This window comes from Emys orbicularis, chromosome 11 (assembly GCF_028017835.1).
Source record: "Emys orbicularis isolate rEmyOrb1 chromosome 11, rEmyOrb1.hap1, whole genome shotgun sequence".
NCBI lineage: Eukaryota > Metazoa > Chordata > Testudines > Emydidae > Emys > Emys orbicularis.
This window is the reverse complement of record NC_088693.1, coordinates 68,906,714-68,929,784: the sequence shown is the minus strand read 5'-3', so window position 1 is coordinate 68,929,784 and position 23,071 is coordinate 68,906,714. Positions and strand designations below refer to the sequence as shown.

General features: G+C 46.5%; 1 protein-coding gene across 1 annotated transcript in view; it reads left to right on the top strand.

Moving 5' to 3' along the window:
• RAMP1 (receptor activity modifying protein 1) overlaps positions 1-23,071 on the top strand; it is a 72,572-nt gene that overhangs the window by 256 nt on the left and 49,245 nt on the right. The window contains exon 2 of the mRNA XM_065413008.1: positions 311-492. Coding sequence (XP_065269080.1) covers positions 311-492 — 182 coding nt within the window. The remainder of the gene's footprint in view (positions 1-310; positions 493-23,071) is intronic.

The window sequence follows — 23,071 nt, the reverse complement described above, 5'->3', positions numbered from 1 at the left end:
TTCCTGACATATTAGTCAGCTGGCTCATGTCAGTGGAATTACAATTGCTATTGGCGGAAGAATGAAGGGAGTTGGCAGGCAAACTCTGTGAGGAAGTGCAGGACTTACCCAGCCTTACTGCCAAGCAGGGGGTGGTTTGTACCCCAGAGAAGGGAGAAAAGGCCAGATCCTCAAAGGTATTTAGGTGCCTAACTCCCCTAACCCTTGGGAGTTAGGTACCTAAACACCTTTGAGGATCTGGGCCGGGTGCTCTAATAGGGGTGGGGAAGGAAAGATTTTGATGACAATATTTTCAGTGCCAATAAATCAGACCATTAAAGCCAACCCAACCTTGTTCATTTTCTCTCTTTCAGCCCATCACTTTATCGTGGTCACCGCGTGCCATGAAGCCGACTATGGCCAGTTGATCGAGGATTACTGCCTAAGCCAGTTTAAATTTGACATGGAAGTGATAGGGCAGAAGCTGTGGTGTGACTGGGATGAGACTGTAGGGTGAGTGTCTTGTTGCTATTGTCTCCAGCCCTTTCTGATTTAACAAAGCAGGGTGTCCTGACCAGAGACCTGGTGACCAGCGAAAGAACTGCCAGTCTGCCTCAGCTACCCACAGGGTCTTGTTTTCAAGCTATCTAGCTTAGGGTTTAGTACCAGTGCCTGTCACCATAGTGTCTGAGCACCACGCATCCATGGGAAGCTGATCACACCATTGTCCAGTGTGACCAGTGCAGTGTTTATCAACTGCACTAGGGAAGATCACGTGGTCATTACAGTGCAGCTTTGAGCGAACTGATATAGCATAATCATATTACACGTTGTCATTCCAAACAGTGCTTCTGAACAAGAGGCAGCAGTGCGCTGTGTTATGCTCACAACTTGTATTACGCACTGCTTTGCAACTGGTTTCAGTTTCACTTCAGTGCATTAAATATTGGAGCCTATTTTCCCATCACTGCTTGAGAGAAATATCTTGCATACTTTTCTGTGTGTAGTTCTGTTCTTACTCTGCCGCCTATCACTGAGCAACTTCCAGGAGTACGTGTATCAACAGTTCTGTCTGTCTCGCTCTCCTTTCTGCCAGTAGGGAATAGGCCTGAAGATGTTGATTTATTTTTAAATAGACTAAAATGGATGGTGTCTGGAGTGTGTTTGAGCTATTGCTGGGAGGCTTGGCCAAAGAGGTGGGCTTTACACTTAGGGCTTGTCTACACCGGCAAGTTTCTGCACAGTAAAGCAGCCTTTTGCACTCAAACTGCAGACGCATACACACGGCCAAGCCACTTTGTGCACAGAAACTCAGTTACAGTGCTGCAAAAAACCCACCTTGACGAGAGTCATAAGCTTTAAAGTGCAGAGCCTCCAGCGCTCTATTGCCAGTGTAGACACTTGATTGCTTTCTGCGCTGTAATTGGCCTCCGGAGCTGTCCCATAATGCCTCAAGTGACCGCTCTGCTCATTGTTTTGAACTCGGCTGCCCTGGAGACATGCGCCCCTCCTCTTTCAAAGCTCCCTTTCTGAGCAGGCAGGCAGGCAGGTGTGTGGGTGTGTGATTGCTGTGCAGAGAGCCCAGGGAGGGAGGCGGGGGCTGACATCAGGGTTTCCCCCTGCCCCAGGACTGGTTGCTTCCTGCCGCTGTCTGAACTTACAAGTCAGCATGCTGACATACTCTCTGTCCCCCGAAACACACTGTATCCCCCCCTCCACACACACTCTCCCCCCCCCCCCCACTTCAGTTGAAAAGCAGCTGGCAAGGTAGTAGGATGCCCATGGAACAATGCGATTGGGAAACCTCCATCATGTGACGCTGTGCCTGCCCCATGAGGCATTGCAAACCCTTCCCAAAGCACCCTGCGGCCAGTTGCACAGTGGGATAGCTACCCACAATGCACTGCTGTCTTTGCCATTGCAAGAGCTGCTAATGTGGATGTGCTCTAGCATCACAAGCAGCGCCGTGTAGATACGCAACAGCGGTTTAATTCCAGCATTTTAATAAAAGTGGTATAACTTGTGGAGCAGAAACTTGCCAGTGTAGACATACCCTTAGTTTGGAATGGAGTGAGGTTAATGGTCATTCTTATTTCACGCAGTGATGAGTTTATCTTGTTTTGTCAGGAAATGAGAACGTAAGAACGGCCATGCTGGGTCAAACCAATGGTCCATCTGGCCAGTATCCTGTCCTCTGACAGTGGCCAATGCCAGCTGCTTCAGAGGGAATGAACAAAACAGGCAATTATTGATTCATCCCCTATCATCCACTCCCAGTTTATGGCAGTCAGAGGCTAGGACACCCAGAGCATGGGGTTGCATCCGTGCCCATCCTGGCTAATAGCCATTGATGGACCTATCCTCCATCAACTTACCTACTTCTTTTTTGAGCCCTGTTATAGTCTTGTCTTCACAACATCCCCTGCCAACAAGTTCCAGATGTGACTGTGCATTGTGTGAAGAAATACTTCCTTTTGTTTGTTTTAAACCTGCTGCCTGTTAATTTAATTGGGTGACCCTGAGGTCTTGTGTTATGAGAAGGAGTAAATCACACTTGCTTATTTACTTTCTCCACATCTGTCATGATTTTGTAGAACTCTATCATCTCCTCCTTTAGTTGTCTCTTTTCTAAACTGAAAAATCCCAGTCTTTTTAATCTCTCCTCAGAAGGAAGCTGTCCCATCCTCTTAATCACTTTTGTTGCCCTTCTCTGTACCTTTTCCAAATCCAATATGTCTTTTTTGAGATGGGGCAATCACAATTATATGCGATATTCAAGGTATGGGCATATCACAGATTTATATAGTGGCATTATGATATTTTCTGTCTTATTATATATCCCTTTCCTAATGGTTCTTCATGTTGGGTTAGCTTTTTTGACTGCCGCTGCACATTGAGTGGATGTTTTCAGAGAACTATCCACAATGACTCTAAGATCTCTCTCTCTCTCTCTCTCTCTCTCTCTCTCTCTCATAGTACCAGCTAATTTAAATCCCATCATTTTGGAATTGGAATTATGGGACTATGTTTTCTAATATGCATTACTTTGCATTTATCAATTTTGAATTTCATCTGTCATTTTCTTGTGCAGTCACCCAGTTTTTCTGAGAATCATTGGTAACTCTTTGCAATCTGCTTTGGATTTCACTATCTTGCATAATTTTGTTTTGTCTGTGAATTTTGCCACTTCACTGTTTACCCCTTTTTCCAGATCCCTTGTGAATATGTTGAAAATACCGATCCCAGTACAAATCCCTGAGGGACACCACTAATTACCTCTCTCCATTCTGAAAACTGACCATTTTATTCCTGCCCTTTGTTTCCTGTCTTTTAACCAGTGACTGATTTGTAAGAGGAACTTCCCTTTTATCCCATGACTGCTTACTTTGCTTAAAAGCCTTTGGTGAGGGACCTTGTCAAAGGCTTTCTGAAAGTCCAAGTACACTATACCCACTGGATCACCCTTGTCCACAAGTTTGTTGGCCCCCTTAAAAATTCTAATATATTAGTGAGGCATGATTTTCCTTTACAAAAACTGTGTTGACACTTCCCCAACAAATCGTGTTCATTGATGTGTCTGATAATTCTGTTTTTTACTATAGTTTCAACCAGTTTGCTTGGTACTGAAGTTAGGCTTACTGGCCTGTAATTGCCAGGATCAACTCTGGAACCTTTTTAAAAAATTGGTGTCACAAGAGCTATTCTCCAGTCATCTGGTACAGAAGCTGACTTAAGTGATAGGTTACATAGAACACTTAGTCGTTCTGTATTTTCATAATTAAGTTCCTTCAGAACTCTTAAGTGAATACCATCTGGTCCTGGTGACATAAGGCTGTTTAATTTATCAATTTGTTACAAAACTTCCTCTGTTGACACCTCAGTCAGGTTAGAAAAGGAGGAGGTGTTGCCTTGTGTATCAAAGATATACACACTTGCACTGACGTTGAGATGGAAATAGGAGACAGACTTGTTGAAAGTCTTTGGGTAAAGATAAAAGGGGTAAAAAAACAAGGGTGATGTCATGGTAAGGGCCTACTAGAGACCACCTAGCCCGGAAGAAGAGGTGGATGAGATTTTTTTTCTTAGCAACTAAAAATTATCCAAAGCACAGGACTTGGTGATGATGGGAGACTTCAACTATGCAGACATCTGTTGTGAAAATAACAGAGCAGGGCGCAGATTATCCAACAAGTTCTTGGACTATATTGAAGACCATAAGCCCTGACTCCGTGGGTGCTCCGGGGCTGGAGCACCCACGGGGAAAAATTAGGGGGTGCTCCCACCGGCAGCCAAGCTCCCCTCCCCCCCGCCCCACCTCCTCCTCCTCCTCCTCCTCCCCTGAGCGCGCCGCGTCCCCGCTCCTCCGCCTACCTCCCAGTGTTTCCTGCCCGGCCGCTGCCAAACAGCTGTTTGGCTAACGTTAGTACGCTCCGGGACAGGGGGAGGAGCAGGAACGTGGCAAGCTCAGGGGAGGAGGCAGGGAAGAGGCGGGGCGGGGATTTGGGGAAGGAGTTGGAATATTGGCAGGAAGGGGGCAGAGTTGGGGTGGGGACTTTGGGGAAGGGGTTGGAATGGGGGCGGGGAAGGGGTGGGAAGAGGCGGGGCGGGGAAGGGGTGGGAAGAGGTGGGGCAGGGGCGGGGCCTCATGGAAGGGGTGAAGTGGGGATGGGGCCAGGGGCGGGGGGGGGGGGTCGAGCACCCACATGAAAGAGGGGAAGTTGGTGCCTATGTTGGAGACCATTTTTTATTTCAGAAGGTGGAGAAAGCAACTGTTCTAGATTTGATTTTGACAAGGGGGAGGGATAGCTCAGTGGTTTGAGCATTGGCCTGCTAAACCCAGGGTTGTGAGTTCAATCCTTGAGGGGGCCAGTTGGGGCAAAAATCTGTCTGGGGATTGGTCCTGCTTTGAACAGGGGGTTGGACTAGATGACCTCCTGAGGTCCCTTCCTACCCTGATATTCTGTTATTCTAAATAGGGAGAAACTGGTTGAATTTGAAAGTGAAAGGCAGCTTGGGTGAAAGTGATCATGGAATGGTAGGAGGGAAAACAGCAGAAGAAAGATAATGGATTTCAGGAAGGCAGACTTTAGCAAATTCAGGATTTGGTAGGTAAGATCCCATGGGAAGCAAGTCTAAAGAGAAAAGCAGTTAAAGAGAGTTGGCAGTTTTTCAAAGAGACATTATTCAGGGCACAAAAGCAAACTATCATAGAAATAGCATAGAAAAGACAGCTAGTATGGCAAGAGACCACCCTGGCTTCACCAGGAGATCTTCAATGATCTGAACCTCAAAAATAGTCCTGGAAACCAGGTCATATTATGAAGGATGAATATAAAAAACAATAACACAAGCATGTAGGGGGAAACTTAGAAAGGCCAAGGCACGAAATGAGATCAAACTAGGTAGAGATATAAAGGGTAACAAATAAATACATGAAAAGCAAGAGGAAGACCAATGACAGGGTAGGCCCATTACTCATTGAGGAGGAAAAGACTATAACAGATGTGAAAATGGAAGAAGTGCTGAATGTGGAAATGGAAGTGCTAAATGACTTTTTTGTTTCCATTTTCACCAAAAAGGTTAGTAGCAATCAAATGTCTAACATAGTGAATGCCAGTGAAAATGAGGTAGGATCTGAGGCTAAAATAGGAAAGAACAAGTTAAAAATTACTTAGACAAGTTAGATGTCTTCAAGTCGGCAAGGCCTGATGAAATCCACCCTGGAATACTCAAGGAGCTGACTGAGGTGATATCTGAGCCATTAGCAATTTATCTTCAAAAACTCATGTAAGACAGGAGAGATTCCAGAGGACTGGAAGGGGGCAAATATAGTGCCCATCTATAAAAAGGGAAATAAGGACCCGGGGAATTACAGACCGATGATCTTAAATTTAGTACCAAGAAAGATAATGGAGCAACTAATCAAGCAATCAGTTTGCAAACACCTAGAAGACAGTAAGGTGATAAGTAACAGTCAACATGGATTTGTCAAGAACAAATCATGACAAACCTGCTTAATAGCTTTCTTTGACAGGGTAACAAGCCTTGTGGATAAGGGGGAAGCAGTAGATGTGGTATATCTTGACTTTAAGGCTTTTGATACCGTCTCACATGACCTCCTCATAAACAAACTAGGGAAATATAGCCTAAATGGAGCTACTATAAGGTGGGTGCATAACTGGTTGGAAAACCATTCCCAAAGAATAGGTATCAGTGGTTCACAATCAAGCTGAAAGGGCATATCGAGTGGGGTCCCACAGGGATTGATACTGGGTCCAGTTCTGTTCAATATCTTCATCAATGATTTAGATAATGGCATAGAGAGTACACTTATAAAATTTGCAGACGATACCAAGGTGGGAGGGGTTGCAAGTGCTTTGGAGAGTTGGATTAGAATTCAAAATGATTTTGACGAACTAGAAAATAGGATGAAATTAATAAGGACAAATGCAAAGTACTCCACTTAGGAAGGAACAATCAATTGCACACATACAAAATGGGAAATGACACCTAGGAATGAGAACTGTGGATAGGGATCTGGGGCTGATAGTGGATCACAAGCTAAATATGAGTCAACAGTGTAACGCTGTTGCTAAAAAAGTGAACATCATTCTGGGATGTATTCGCTGAAGTGTTGTAAGCAAGACATAAGTCATTTTTCCACTCTACTCTGCACTGATTAGACCTCAACTGGCGTATTGTGTCCCGATCTGGGGGCCACATTTCAGGAAAGATGTGCACAAATTGGAGAAAGTCCAGAGAAGAGGAACAAAAATGATTAAAGGTCTAGAAAACATGACCCATGAGGAAAGATTGAAAAAACTGGGTTTGTTTAGTCTGGAGAAGAGAAGAGGGGGGTACATAATAGTTTTCAAGTACATAAAAGGTTGTTACAAGAAGGAGGGAGAAAAATGTTCTCGTTTAACCCCTGAGAATAGGTCAAGCAGCAATGGGCTTAAATCTCAGCAAGATAGATTAAGTTAGATTTTAGGAAAAATTTCCTAACTGTCAGGGTAGTTAAGCATTGGAACAAATTGTGTAGGGAGGTTGTGGAATCTCCATCATTGGAAGTTTTTAAGAACAGGTTAGACAAACACTTGTCAGGAATGGTCTAGCTATAATGTAATCCTGCCGTGAGTGCAGGGAACTGGACTTGTTTACCTATCGAGGTCTCTTCCAGTCCTACACTTCTATGATTTGTCACCTAAAAAGAAGGGTTCAGATGTGGGAATCTCCCTCACATGCTCTGCAGTGAAAACCGATGCAAAGAATTCATTTAGCTTCTCCTCAATGGCCTTATCTTCCTTGAGTGTTCCTTCAGTACCTTGATCATCCAGTGGCCCCACTGAGTTCTTGTTCTTGGCTCTTCACCCTTCTCCTGCACTCACCTGTCTCCCCGTCATTATTGACCACACCTCTTTGGAGCGTGTCTGTTGTTGAAAGGACCATCTCTCCCTACATGACTGACTTCCAAGTGGCTAGGGCCTATCCTATGCAGAGCTTTGAAAATCAAGACAACAGCCTTGAAGTGGACTCCTGTGTCCCGTGGAATACCAATGCAAGAGAGGAGCAGATGATGACTGAGACTATGCAGTGCTGCAGAGATGTCATACAGGAGGAGAATGGGCCTATTTCCTTGCTATGCATGGAGAAGCTAATCCAACTCCCACTGAAATCACTGTGGAGTCTCCCATTGACTCAGTGACAGTTGGAGTAGGCCCATAAATTCTCTTCACACCCATAGAATACTTTGCTATATTGGAGAATAAAAAAACCCTCTTTTTTCCCCCTCCTTGAAGTATTATTGTCAAGTAACAAGTCTGGCTTTTTGATGCCTAACTGGATTGAATAGGATGTATTTTGCCTTACGTTTACTGGCAAATTTTTAAGACCCTGCATTGGAGGGAAATCAGTACATTCTCTCAAGGAGGCTTATCTGGTTTGTCAGCGACCGTTTTTAGAAACAAAATACCCGGTGACCTTTCGAATTACAGTTTTATGGGCATCTCAGTCATTGTTGATAGGGTGATGATATGTTTATGAAGAAACATGTATTCTTATCATTGCCTAAGACTTCAAGCACACTATCACCTTGTGACCACTTTGAAGGCAACTGAAACACCGTGTTCTTTCATCTTAATTATCACAATTGCTTGTTTAAAGGAGATCTGCACTCATTAGTTGTCATATCAGCATAAATATTTTCTGAATATAGGTGAAATCTTGGCCCCACTGTGGATTTTTCCCATTCTAAATGAAGTTTCAAAAAGGTTTTTAGAAATACCTATTTCTGCTCCAATACCACCGTGGTTGGTGATGCTGTCTTTTAACGAGGGCTGCCATTTTACTGATGTTTCTAAGAATGAAATCGTGTCGTTTGAGCCTGAGAATTTAGCAACAAAATAATTCCTGACAACAACTTGTCTCATTCATTTTTAATGTTTAGAAATGCTAAACTATCTCTCAGACCAGGTCACTAGAATTGGTGGCTTTTTACTGTTTATTTTTTAAATTATATTTAAGATGCATTTTTTTCTACTGATTCATGTTTCTTGGTAATTAGAAGAAATGATTAGAACATCTTGTATATTACATTGCAGTTTTCTGCTAAGCCCTCTGTTTTTAATCAATGTCAGTAATTCAATTCCAATTTATAAAATATTAGAAACAGAGATGCAGTCTGTTTCTCTCCTGGAACATCCTGCCATGTTCTTTGGATAATAATAAAGTAAGCATCTTTAATTCAGGTTGAAATAAATCAGTGATAAGAGGAAGAACTTGAGTCTGTAGAACGCACTGTCCTGACTTTACAATAAATAACCTAAGACGTGATTTGTTTTATTTCTTTCCCTTTGTGATCAGTAAAATTCCATAGTACCACAATGATGCAGACAAGGTGGTTTTGGTAAATATCCAAAGACTAGCAAGTGTTGGGGGAACCTAGTTCCTAATACTTTCTTTATACCCATGTTAAATCTCTAATGGACACATTTTCCACCTTTCTCCCCAACACCCTGACATATAACTATATAGTGCTCCCATAGTACCACTTGGAATGTATTTTTATTTATTATTTGTATTGCAATGACACCTGAGACCAGGTTTTGTTAGGCGTTGTGCAAATGGTGGTAAGAGACAGTCCCTGCCTTGAAGAGCTTGCTGTCTAAATAAGCAAGACAGACAAAGGCTGGGGAAGGGAAACTGAGGCACAGAGTGATGAAGTGACTTGCCCAGGGTCACCCAGCAGGCCTGTGGCAGAGCCCGGAACATAATCCAGGATTTCTGAGCCCTTTGCTTAGTGCCCTATCCAGTGCCTTTCAACTGAATCCCAGAACCTCTTTGTCTACTTCTGGGATTGCTTGATAACAGGCACTGTGGGAACTGGCCCACTAATTTATAGGATACTTCTGGCATTTGAGAAGGTCCAGAGGCAGGAATGGCAGCTGACTTGTGCCTCCTCACACAAGGCAGAGAATCAAATGCACCACAGATGTGAGGCGAGGCAGAACCACCTGAGATCATTGGTGGATAAAGCTGATCCAGAAAGGAAAATGGAGGCTTTTTTTTCTTATATCCTGTTATTTCAGGATGTACCATTTCCAGAGGAGGGGTTTTCAGGATTGTCCTCCAAAGCATGCTGACTTCAGTGGTTGTAATGTTGCCAATAGCGGTAGGTGGGGTGGAGAAGATCTGTCTTATTAGCCCCCTGGACATATTGCATTAATTACTCTGGCTGTAGTACTTCAAGCTTGGCATCTAGGTATTCCTTTTTCAGTGTGCTTTCCAGACCTGTTGCTCCCAGTCTAAGGGTATGTCTACACTACGAGGGTAGTTTGATTTCACTTAAATCGAATATGCGGAATCGATATTGCAAAGTCGAACGTGTGTGTCCACACTAAGGACAGTAATTCGACTTTGTGAGTCCACACTAACGGGGAAAGCGTCGACATTGGAAGCGGTGCACTGTGGGCAGCTATCCCACAGTTCCCGCAGTCCCTGCTGCCCATTGGAATTCTGGGTCGAGCCGCCAATGCCTTCTGGGTAAAAAAAAATGTGTCGAGGGTGCTTTTGGGTAATTGTCGTCATCCGTCCGTCACTACCGCCCTCCCTCCCTCCCTGAAAGCGCCGGCAGGAAATCAGTTCGCGCACTTTTCTGGTTAGTGACAGCACGGACGCCACAGCACTGCGAGCATGGATCCCGCTGCGACCATCGCTGCAGTTGTGGCCATTGTCAACGCCTCGCAGCTTATCATCCACCTTTCCCAGAGGCAGATGCAGATAAACCAGGCGAGGAGGCTACGGCACCGCGGTGAGGGCCTGAAGTCTGAGAGTAGCACAGGCCTGTCAGAAAGCACGGGACCCAGTGCCGAGGACATCATGGTGACAATGGGTCATGTGGATGTTGTGGAACGGCGATTCTGGGCACGGGAAACAAGCACGGACTGGTGGGACCGCATAGTGCTGCAGGTCTGGGATGAATCCCAGTGGCTGCGAAACTTTCGCATGCGGAAGGGGACTTTCCTTGAACTTTGTGAGTTGCTGTCCCCTGCCCTGAAGCGCAATGACACCCGGATGCGAGCAGCCCTGACTGTCCAGAAGCGAGTGGCCATAGCCCTCTGGAAGCTTGCAACGCCAGACAGCTACCGGTCAGTCGCGAACCACTTTGGCATGGGCAAATCTACCGTGGGGGTTGTTGTGATGCAAGTAGCCAACGCAATCGTTAAGGTACTGCTCTCAAAGGTAGTGACCCTGGGAAACGTGGAGGTCATCATAGATGGCTTCGCCGCGATGGGATTCCCAAACTGCAGTGGGGCTATAGATGGAACTCACATCCCTATCCTGGGACCGGACCACCAGGCCAGCCAGTACATCAACCGAAAGGGCTACTTTTCAATGGTGCTGCAAGCACTGGTGGACCACAGGGGACGTTTTACCAACATCATCGTCGGATGGCCGGGCAAGGTTCATGACGCTCGCGTCTTCAGGAACTCTGGTCTGTTTAGACGGCTGCAGGAAGGTATTTACTTCCCGGACCACAAAATAACTCTTGGGGATGTGGAGATGCCTACAGTGATCCTTGGGGACCCAGCCTACCCGCTAATGCCCAGGCTCATGAAGCCCTATACTGGCGCCCTGGACACTGAAAAAGAACTGTTCAACTACCGGCTGAGCAAGTGCAGAATGGTGGTGGAGTGTGCTTTTGGACGTCTCAAGGGGAGATGGAGAAGCTTACTGACTCGCTGTGATCTCAGCGAAACCAATATCCCCATTGTTATAGCAGCTTGCTGTGTGCTCCACAATCTCTGTGAGAGCAAGGGGGAGACCTTTATGGCGGGGTGGGAGGTTGAGGCAAATAGCCTGGCTTCTGATTACGCCCAGCCAGACAGCCGGGCGATTAGAAGAGCCCAGCGGGACGCGCTGTGCATCCGGGAGGCTTTGAAAGCTAGGTTCCAGAGTGAGCACGGTTACCAGTGACTTTTCAGTTTGTGTACAGAGAAGCTGAACCTACCCCCGTTTCTTTACCCAGTTAATGTTGACTATCCTCTCCAGTTACATACCCCCTTCACCCCCTTCCAAAAAAATAAAATCAGTTTTATTTTCTTAATGAACACCGTTGTCTTTATTACTGTTTTCGCAGGAATGTTTTAAACCTGGGACGCAGACTGTGGTGGGGAGCGGGTGTAGTGTACTGATGCAAATGATGCTTCTAAACTCCAGGAATGACAGGATTCGCAGTGGTGGACTGGCTGTTTCAACGGAGCCTGCCAGCCCTCCTGAGCGGGACTGCGTGTATGTGGGGGCTATGTGACTTTATGGCAGGGGGAGGAGGGTTACAGATCCCCTGCTGCGTGGCTCTGTGATCCAGGAAAAGGAGCGCTGCATAAGATCTGTAACTGCCCTCCCACGCCACAAAGTCACAGAGCAACCCCCCCCCACAGAACATGAAAACCACCTCCCAGACTGACCAGGGTAACTAGTCACTGCACTGTGTATGTGCCCTGCTGCTGGACCTGCCCCCGCCTCTGTACCCTGCTAAAGGTGACTGTTCTGTCCTATTACCAAGCCCCTTCCCCCCCTTCAGACAGACTCTCCTCCAAAAGAACATGATGGAAACAGTAATGAACAGAAACGTATTTTTTATTAACAACCACACATGAAACTGGGGGGTGAAACTTGGACGGGGGCTTGGGTGAGGCGGGAAGGAAAGGACTTTTCAAATTTTGGGGAATGACAGCCTTCTGGTGCTTGAGCAGTCTGCAGGGGTGGAGTGAGAGTTTTCACGGACTCTGCCGCCCCTCCTTCTTTGGACTTTGGGCGAGGGGGGTATGGGACTTGGTGGCGGGGGAGTGCGGTTACTGATAGACTGCAGCGGGGCTCTGTCCTCCTGCCTCCGTTCCTGCAGAACATCAACAAGGCGCCGGAGCGTGTCCGTTTGCTCCCTCATAAGTCCAAGCAGCGTTTGAGTCGCCTGCTGGTCTTCCTGCCGCCACCTCTCCTCACGTTCCATGTGTGTCCGGTGCATTTGGGACAAATTCTCCCTCCACTGGTTCTGCTGTGCTGCCTGGGCTCGGGAGCAGCCCATTAGTTCTGAGAACATGTCATCTCGCGTCTTCTTCTTCCTCCGCCTAATCTGCGCTAGCCTCTGGGAGTGTGATGCCAGGCTGGGTTGGGAGACAGTCGCAGATGTGGCTGTGGGAATGAGAAAAAGGTAGTGAATTCCTCCGAAAGATAAATGTAGTTGTGAACAAAGAACATAGTCTTTCTCTGTGAACAAGACCATGCACTGCACCTATCACATGCGCACTCAGGACAAGGTCGAATTTTCGGACCTCGCCTTCAGTGCCTGGGGTCTTGCACTGCCGATCTGGGAAGCGGGGCAGGACACCGGAATTTCTGTAGCAGGCAGACATGGTAAGCCGTAGACTTGTGGCTGCTTAAAACTTTAATAGTAGCACTGGCCTCCTTTCACATTGAAAGCAATGCAAGTCTCTGCTGCCAGCAATCGGCCAAGCATGAACTCTGCCCCTGTCCCACCCCCTCGCGGCTGTCCCAGGGAAAGATCCCTGTATGCTGCCCCTCTCCCGCCTCCACCGCGTGGCTGTAAACCGGCGGTTACAGTTCTGTAAAGGAACGGGCAAGCAGTCCCAATACTAACAGTCCCCTACCTAATTCAAAGCAGGTCATCATGAGCGACATAACAATCATGAGGATCTCGGACAGCGATAAAGAAAGGATGCTTCGGGAAAGCCTGCAAAGACCAGGGCCGTATGCCGCCATGCTGTGCAAGGCTATGATCCCGGAGTACTTGAGGATCTCCTGGTGCGGAAACGTCTCCTACTTCGGAGGACCCAATAAGGCCGCTCTCCCCAGGAACCTGATGAACAGGCTTTCCAATTACCTCCAGGAGAGCTTCCTCGAGATGTCCCTGGAGGATTTCAGCTCTATCCCCGGACATATAGACCGCATTTTAATATAGCTGCACTGGCAGGGACTAAAGAGTGGAGCGGCTTGGGCAGCAGAATCATGCACAACCGGACACTGTTAGATTTTTTTTAAATAGTTGGGACTGAATAGTTAAGCGCCTAGGGCAAACAAATCATGAAAACCACATTGTTCTTATTGTTAATATTCCAGTTCTGTTAAAAATAAATGTTTAGATGTTTAAAACACTTACTGCTTGATCCTTCCCCTGAATCTGTGTCCGGGTTAAATGCTGGGGACGGTTGGTAGGGGATCTCTGTAAGGGTGATGAAGAGATCCTGGCTGTCGGGGAAATCAGCTTGGTAAGCGCTGTCGACTGCCTCGTCCTCCTCATCTCCTTCCTCATCTTCCCCGTCCGCTAACATGTCCGAGGAACCGGCCGTGGACAATATCCCATCCTCAGAGTCCACGGTCAGTGGTGGGGTAGTGGTGGCGGCCGCACCTAGGATGGAATGCAGTGCGTCGTAGAAACGGGATGTGTGGGCCTGGGATCCGGATCGTCCGTTTGCCTCTTTGGTCTTCTGGTAGCCTTGTCTCAGCTCCTTGATTTTCACGCGGCACTGCGTTGCATCCTGGCTGTATCCTCTCTCTGCCATGGCTTTAGAGATCTTCTCATAGATCTTTGCATTCCGTCTTTTGGAGCGCAGCTCGGAAAGCACGGACTCATCGCCCCACACAGCGATCAGATCCAAGACTTCCCGATCAGTCCATGCTGGGGCCCTCTTTCTAGTCTGGGATTGCACGGCCATCTCTGCTGGAGAGCTCTGCATCGTTGCCAGTGCTGCTGAGCTCGCCACGATGTCCAAACAGGAAATGAGATTCAAACTGCCCAGACAGGAAAAGGAATTCAAATTTTCCCGGGGCTTTTCCTGTGTGGCTGGTCAGAGCATCCGAGCTCGGACTGCTGTCCAGAGCGTCAACAGAGTGGTGCACTGTGGGATAGCTCCCGGAGCTATTAGCGTCGATTTCCATCCACACCAAGCCTAATTCGATATGGCCATGTCGAATTTAGCGCTACTCCCCTCGTTGGGGAGGAGTACAGAAGTCGAATTTAAGAGACCTCTATGTCGAACTAAATAGCCTCGTGGTGTGGACGGGTGCAGGGTTAATTCGATGTAATGGCACTAAATTCGACATAAACGCCTAGTGTAGACCAGGCCTAAGCCCACGCTAGCATGGCTTTTATTGATCTGTATTGATGAAGCAGAGGGAGGGAAAAATCCTATTGTAACCAATGACTATACTGGAGGAAAAAGGAAGTTTTTCCTCAGTAAAGTTAATATAGGAAATCAACAAGGAAAAACAGAATCAGCTTTTAGGTCGTCTTTCCTGCAGGGGTCTACACGCACTATCCCCATCACAAGAACTTCATGTTGTATAAATGTAGAGTATGTTTTGGAAAACAAAGCAAAGTATAAAAATAAGATTTTGCTATCCTCAATAGGACAGAGCGGGTTGAAAAATGGTAGGTATATGTTGATACTTTTTTTTTTTATATAAATAATCTTATACAAAAACTTCATTTTTAAAAAAATAATACCCGTCCTACCATCCTCAATAATGAAAATGTTTTGGCTTTCAAAACCAGTTTGTTTTTTCCTCCTCTTTTTACCCCCCTCACACCTTTTTTGGTGGCAAAATGGAAAAAGGGGACACAAAAGCGGAGGGAATTTAAAGATTTTTTTTAAAAAAGTTGTCAAATCAGAAAATTTGAGAAAAAGGAAATTGCTTTGCAAAAGCTATTTTTGTATTAAAAAGCCATTTTTCTTTTCTTTTTCTTTTTTAATTTATTTATTTAGGAAGTTTTTAACAAGTTGACAAATCCTTGCCATGTAAATATCAGAATCAAAATAATTATTACAATAGGTAGCTTTTGTTTAAAGAGCCATTATATAGGAATATAGTCATCAGATCTTTCTATTTCATTGTGTGTTACCATATTTCAGCGTGAACATCATTACAACACCCATGTCATTTCTAATGATTTTAATAAATTGAGTAAAATCTCTGCATACACATATGTAACTGGCTAGGCATGTTTAGCAAATGTTAATATTAAAAAAAAATTAGACAGATGTGCTGTTTTGTTTTGTTGGTGGTGGGGTGTTTTTTAAATTATTTTTTGCAGACAAATGTACTTTGAGTATTGAAAAAAGGTAACCAAATATCTCAGCATCTATCTGTCCATTTTGCTGGTTGTGTAATTGGTGTGTTAATTTTTCCACAACCTGCCCCCTCCCCCCCCCCCCTTTTTTTTTTTTTTTTTTTTTTAAACCATTCCTCTCGGGTTGGGCTATTTTTTCTTGCTCCAATGCGAGGCTACCCATAGCTGAGCAGCTACTAGCGGAAGAAAGTTCATTTCCTTTTGTGGGACCATTTCCACTAGGAAGCCCCAAGAGGATTACCAAAGCATCATCTGGTAATAAAACCCAACAATCTGTGGTATGTAGTTATGGATTCAACTGCAGTATTCTCTAATGACTGGACATGTCCACCAAATATACTTACAATTTCCTCTTTCACCAGAATTTCTCCAACATTTATCCCCATTCAATCTATCTAGCTATATATTTAACCTGAATGGTCTGAGATACCATTGAAACAGTACCTTAAAGAAATTGTCTTGTCTTGTGTTCCAGGCTGAGATTGCTGGTCCTCTTTTTTCCAAGCAAAGCCCATTCCTCTAGGGTAACTGGTCTATCCAGGTTTTTTCCCAACGTGTCATATATGGACACTTTTTTGTTAGAAAGCTATCTGCAAAGATTTATATCAATTATAATTTTTTTGTCTTCTAATTGACCAGATGCCATTGCTTCTATCAAAGTTAGCTTCGGTAAGATTACAAGAAAGTTGAGAAACATAATGCCTGATTTGAAAGCAGTGGTACCAAAGGAGAGTGGACCAGTTAAAGTTAGCTTTAATCTCTAAATAAGTTAGAAAAGTTTCTTTACTGGCCTGCTTTGTGTATCCCATGGCTTTCCCAGTCTTTGAAGAGCTGGTTTGCAATTTGGGTTAAGATCTGGATTACTTGCAATGGGTGTCATTGCTAAGGGAAAAGAGCGTATCTCATCTCTAGTTCAATCCTAAACCCACAGAGTAGCCTTTGCTAAAGGATGTGTAAATTTCTGGAGGGTGGGATTTTTTTTATTAATCCATGGTAGCCGAGCGATGTTCATACTTTCACAATTTTCTTGTTCACTAAAGACCCAGTGTTTGGCTGGGTTAGAGCACCCCCAACCCACTACTGCTTTGAGTTGGCTGGCTTGATAGCACCATAGATAGAAGCAGCTAGTCTACACCTGCTTAATGGGCCTGTACATCTAATCTGCTCTTACTCTTGGTCTTTCTTCATAAAAGGCCATTTTTCATTTATTTTTTTAAGTTTTTAGAATAAAAATTTTCAACCAGCTCTAACTGGTTTACTTTTCCACGACGTCCTAGAGGTGGTCTTTGCCCTGTAGTGACCGCATGGCTTGTTCTATGGGATTGCTCTTTATCTGTGGCTTCACTTTTTTTCTTCCAGGTGGTTTCTACTTAGCTTGTTATGTCTGAGTCATTGGCAAATGTTGGGAACTTTCAGTGTTTCATTTGATTTCTTGAGCCCATTTGTTCAGTATAAACCTAGAATTACCTGATTGGTTGGCAGTGCTCTTTAATTCCTAAGGAGAAGAGAATCCTTACCTCCTCAGATGTACTTGGGAGCTCTGAGCAAAACAAGAGGAAAAAGCTTAGCTATTGATCTGTACAAATTGATGCTGCCCGCTGACACTGATTTTGGATGCTTGGCTTGCTCAGTATCCCTCAGACTGTGGGGCTGGGGAGAGGAGGTATATAATGCATGACAGTTAAGGTGGATTTATTTGCCAGAGCCTGACTTGTCCATTTTCCTTAATGTTTGTTAAAGGTGTACACTGGGGAGGAAGCATCAGAGAGGGGAGAGGATTACGTGCATTGGGAGAGGAAGGTAGGGGGCTGCTGGACGTCAGGGAACCAGTGGAGAAGGAAGGGAAGCATGGAGGAAGTGGGGAATTAGTGAGGAGGGCAAGCCAAAGAAGTCATGGGAGGAGCACTGTCCAGGCCAAGGAAAGGAAGGAAGGTGCCTGGAGAACAGCAAGGTGGCTTAAGGTCTCGGAGAAGGAGCGGGGGCTGCTAGAACAGTGCGGGACACCGCAAAGATAGCTCGGGACTGGTTCAGAAAATGTCCACATACACCAGCTTTTGTATGGTTCAAATGACAGCAATACGCGTAGCGGGTGTCCATGTGCCGGCTGGGCACAGTCTGACAAACTGCATCCCCTGGACTCTACTCAACCTTGCTCCTTAGGAAGGAGCAATCCGGCCCTACGTGTTTCCTTCACAGAGCTCCTTCACTGAGGCGCAGATTTGGAAACGCATTCTGGGTTGAGGGAACTGTCAGAACAGGGCATTGGGGTTGGGTGGGGCATTGTGGGAAAAGGTGGTGGATCATCTGGCACACGGATTCCTTGGAAATTCCCAAACACGTTTTCACAGCAGCCACTGATATTTAAGGACCTGTCTCAGTGGGGAGAGCAGATGTGCCTAGAACCCAAAGAGCAGGTGAGCAGCTAGGATTAAATGAGCGGATACATTCCTGTATACTCCGTTCTGGCCTATAAACCCTGCATGCTTTGATTCCAGCTTCCTAGCAATCCCCCTCTTTCCTTTTGCACCACCTCAGCAGTGTTTGCTAACACCTCCAAGGTTGGAACGCCTGGGGGTGGCAACGGGGCATTCTAGCTGGAGGAATTTCAGCACCCCCTGTTGGTCTGACATGGCCCGAGTCTGTAGGCGTTCAGAGCACCTATAAGGCTTGTTTATTATCTCAGGCTTCTGCCCAAGTGCATTTTTGTGTGTGTGGTGGTGTGGGGGGGTCTCCTTTATCCTGGGGGCATCTGTTCAGAGCTCACTTTGGTCAGCATGTGGTGTGTTTTTTTTAAAAAAATTTTATTTTAAAATATGCACAGAGAATAAGGTTGCCAATGCTTCCAGCAAACAAAGTAAATAGAGCAGTCCTGGAATTCGCTTATCTATAGCTGAGAGAGGCTTATCATAGCAGCCGGAGGGCACCACTGTGTGTGTCAAACCCGGCTGAGCTCAAAAGAGATTGAATTTAAGTTTCTTTTCAATCTGTCAATTATATCTTCATTACTGGCTGCAGGAGCACAGACGGGAGATTTGGCTGATAACAGCCGCCTTCTGTTTCTCGCATGCCTCCCTTTGGGAACGATCCCTATGTGTTTTACAAACACTGGAGCAGGTTCTGCACAAGGGGAGGAAAGCTGAAGGGGCCCATTTCTCCATCTTAGTGAACCCACAGGGGGTGGGGGCAGCTAGAATCCTGGTGGGCTGCCCCCGGGCAAAGGTGGGATAGAATGACAGCACCAAGAGTGACCCTAGACACCAAAAAGGGGACAAAGTGGGACCGTTGCCCCACCCAGATGGTGGGGCTGGGCTGGCGCTGGGGGAGCACACGCTCTGCACCAGGGTCATGCCAGAAGAGATTCCACACCTAAGTTTGGAGGTATGCTGCCTGCCATGATGTTTGCTGCAGATCGAATGCCTCCAACGCTGCCGCTGGGGCAGTGCACCACTTCTCTCTGCGTCCCACGCTCCTGCCTGGCGAGGGCACCCACCCCCTCCAACTGAAATACAAACACTGCACAGGGTTGACTAAATGCACTGCTGAAATGCAGTCACGTCTAGGGTAAGCCATGGGCGCAGCCTAACAGGGCCCAGCAACCCCGCACAACACCTCACGTCAGGAAAACAGATACTATTGAAGCGTCTGTTCTTTCCTAGATGTGAACCCCGAATCCCCAGTAATGAAAACTAGAGTGTAAAGTATGCGTGTCAAGGATGAGCTGGCTTGTGTGTAATTGCTCCTCGATGGCTTGTAGCTACCTCGTTCGTTCATCTGTAGGTTACTTTCATCTCCTGGTGACGCTAAATGTTCTGCAAGGAACGCTCGGATCTAAACTCCCAGCCTCTGAGCCGTTCGTTGATAAGGCCTGTAATCAAGGAGGCACATGTATAAGCAGTCAAAAGGCAAGTGTAAGGGAAAGTGCCTGCAGACTGAAAAAGGACCATTTCCTTGGCAGGTGGGTGTGTTGCACACATCTTCCGTTCACATTAAGGGAGTGACGCGAGCGCCTCAGACAGCACATAGATTCCGGCCTGTCAGCCTTGGACAAAGCTTGCCAGCCAGGCCAAATAAGTGAAATAAACTGCGAGCTTGGTCATGGTTCAATTCACTTAAACGTGCCTTCTCTCATGGCTGGGTCTAGCCAGCCCTCGGTCAAGAGTTGCAAAACACCCCACCCCCCAGGTTTATTGTGCTGCAGCCCCTTTGACTCTGACATCAGTGGGCCAGATCCTCAGCTGGTGCAGGTTCAGTGACGACAGTGGAGCGACACCGACTCTCATTGGCTGAGGCTGTGGCACAGCGGGACCAGTCACGTTCGTAAGTGCTTGGAGGATCGGGGGCTCGGTCCTTACTGTACTAAGCCCAGCATCGCATCCCATGTTCTAACTGGGACATAGAATCATAGGACTGGAAGGGACCTCGAGAAGTCATCTAGTCCAGTCCCCTACACTCATGGCAGGACGAAGTATCATCTATAGACCATCCCTGACAGGTGTTTGTCTAACCTGTTCTTAAAAATCCCCAATGATGGAGATTCCACAACCTCCCTAGACAATTTATTCCAGTGCTTAACATCCAGATCTTTGCATTAAGGTAGGAATGAGATCTGGGGTCCTACGTACATAGCATAAGCATTTGGAGAGAGGCATTTAAATTAACTCCATCAGTTTCCAGCTAGGTTGAGATCAGGTAAACAAAAGAGAAATGTCTGTCCAGAGCTTTTCTTCCTGCAGCCAGGGTTTTGAATTGGAGAATTTTACTGTCTGAATCCTGTTTAAAATGCAAATTAAAAAGAGGAACATTTTGCCATTATTTCTGGGGCTGTAGCAGTGTCTCGGGTTTTTGGTTTCGGGTCTGTGATTTCTTGTGTAGAGCATTCAAGTGTGAACCTGTTGGCTTAATTATTTTGTCACCTGACTGATAACAGCTGGCGTGACGTGACGGATAAATTGATTCAGCGTTTTTCATCGGATGCTTTATTTTTAGGATGCAAGGTTTTACACCTACGTTGGACCCAAAAATCTGCCCTGACATTTGGATCTTCATATTGCAGTGTATGGCTTTATACATCATTCATTGTTCTTCTGTGGACCACGTTTCTGCAGATCTGCAGGAAGGTTGGGGACTCGGTTAGTGAACTGCACGCGATGCTGTCGCTAATTATTTTTGTTTTGTGGTAGTACCGAGCAGCCCAGTTTTGGCCCTGGTGCGCTACAAACACAGAACAAAAAGGCCCCACATCGCTTACAATCCAAGCATAAGGTGGTAGTTTAGAAAATTTGGGAAGCTAAAATGAAGTCCTTTTTGGCAGAGAATTTCCAGGCTGAGCATGGATAGAGGAAAAACCTTTGGGCTAATGGGGCCCCAGGGTTTTCTCTCTCCATACACTCTGGCACACGATGCAGCTTACAAGAATGACTGTCACCATCTGTGGAAGCTTCCTCCCGCCCCTCTTTTTAAATGCACCAAATCCATAGCTTTTTGGAGTATTTATGTCTGGCACCTTTCCAGGTGGCAGTAGGGATCCCACGGGAAGCCAGTCTCTACTAAGCAAAGTCATGTGCATTCAGAATTAATCAGTCCTGTACTGTCTGGAGAAAAGCCACATGTTCTTCAGACTGCCACGCGAGTTTGCCCAGAGTCGGACAGTCCCACTGAGGTTTTTATCATGGTAATTCAGTGCAGAGCAGTGGCGATGGTGGTGTTTTCCAGAATTACAGCGGAAGCATGATACGCTGTACAAACTATCGGGAGTTTGACGTGGCAATGTGTGTGTGTACCCCCACCCTGGGAGAACAGGGGAACATTTTGTTTTCATAATAAATCTATTGTGGAAATCAGATGCGAGTGTGGACTCCACGGAAAAGCACAAACGTTAGCAATGGAAACACGTCTCTCTACTTTTGCCCCTCACTTCCTCCTCTTGTCTCTGGGTTTTATTTATTCACTCATTAAAAAATTCAGGGCCTGATTCATCATTGCCTTAGGCCAGTCTGAAGCAACTGCATGGAAGTCACTGGCCTAAAACTGGGGAAGGGCGATGGCCTATCAGCCCCTAGATCTGAAATGGCGTAGGTACGGAATGGAACTCGCTCAGCTGAGCAGAAACCATTTGTCTGCTGCCTTACATGGATGTGTGAGCGTGAGGCTGTTTTCTGTGTTCTGCACCTTTAAGAGTATAGTGGTTCCCTGGGCCTATCTTCAGGGCACTCCCTATGAGTTTGTTCACAGCAGGTGCTGCTTTAAAGTGAGTGACACATGCTGTGCTCTCGCTTGTGGAGATACTCGATTTCGTTCTTCTCTTCTCCCCCTCTCCCACTGATCTGAATTAAATATAGTCCAGACTAGAATTGTGTGTATACTCTGTGTACGGAAAACCTGACCCTCACTGTTCTGCTGTGAAAGGGATGTGGGAAGAAATCTCTCCCCCACATTGAAGCAATAACTCCTAAACTGGTACAGATGAGGTGGTGGCACTTCCCAAACTGAGGCCAGGATGGTCCACTGCTGTCTGCTTAAATGGACACCATCCAGAGATTTGGTGATGGGCTGGAGGAACAGGATTTCTTCCTCTTGGTTCCTTTACTTGGCACATTGGGAGGCACTTTGTGCATGGCTGGCTCCTGTGTTTTGGGGACAGTTAGGTGCAGCACTCTCATGCGCTGTTCTGGGGGGAGTTCACCTGCACACCTTCCACCAGCTGTGCCAGGGGATGTCTACCAGTAGCAGCGACGCTGACACTGAAGAGGCAGCAGGCAGGCACGTGTGTACAATCAGGGCAAAGGTTAAGCCTGTGCATATTAGGTGGTGGTGACCTCGGGCCTGCCCATAAGGCCCTTCAAAAACTGCTATCCAGGCTCTGCTTTCCTTTCACTACATCTCTGGTGTTTGTAATTCTGTGGTCTCACGAGCCTGGCTTACTCCAGAGAAATCCAGAGTGCTAACCACCATCCTGCCACCAAACTCCTCTTCCCAGCTGCCATGCAGAGCCCCCCAAGGGCGCTGCTGTCACAGCTGGCATTGGGCACAAGACTCTACAGGAAGCGTCTGCTTTGCCCGCACCTTGGCCCACAGGATGTGCCCATCTCCGGATCCTCGGGAACAAATGCGAGGCAGATGGAAGTCATCGCTGCAGCTTCGAAACAAGCTCGAGAAGCAGCAAAACTTCACAACAGAATGCATTCCTCACAGTTACCCCAGGAAAGCAAAGGACAATACACTCGCCTTTCCAGGCAGCATCACCCCCGTGTGGCAGTGCTTGTTAGCACATAGGTCTGGGGCCCAAGCCCACAGATGACTGGTGTTGGGGTGCAAGGGTATGGCATGGGCAGCCCCCAGCTTGCTGTGGGGAAAAGTCTGAGGGCACAAGAAGCGTGGCCACCTCTCGGGGTTTTATCACGAATCTCATGATATTTGGTGTTTCTTTGAAAGCACCAGGTCCTGGAG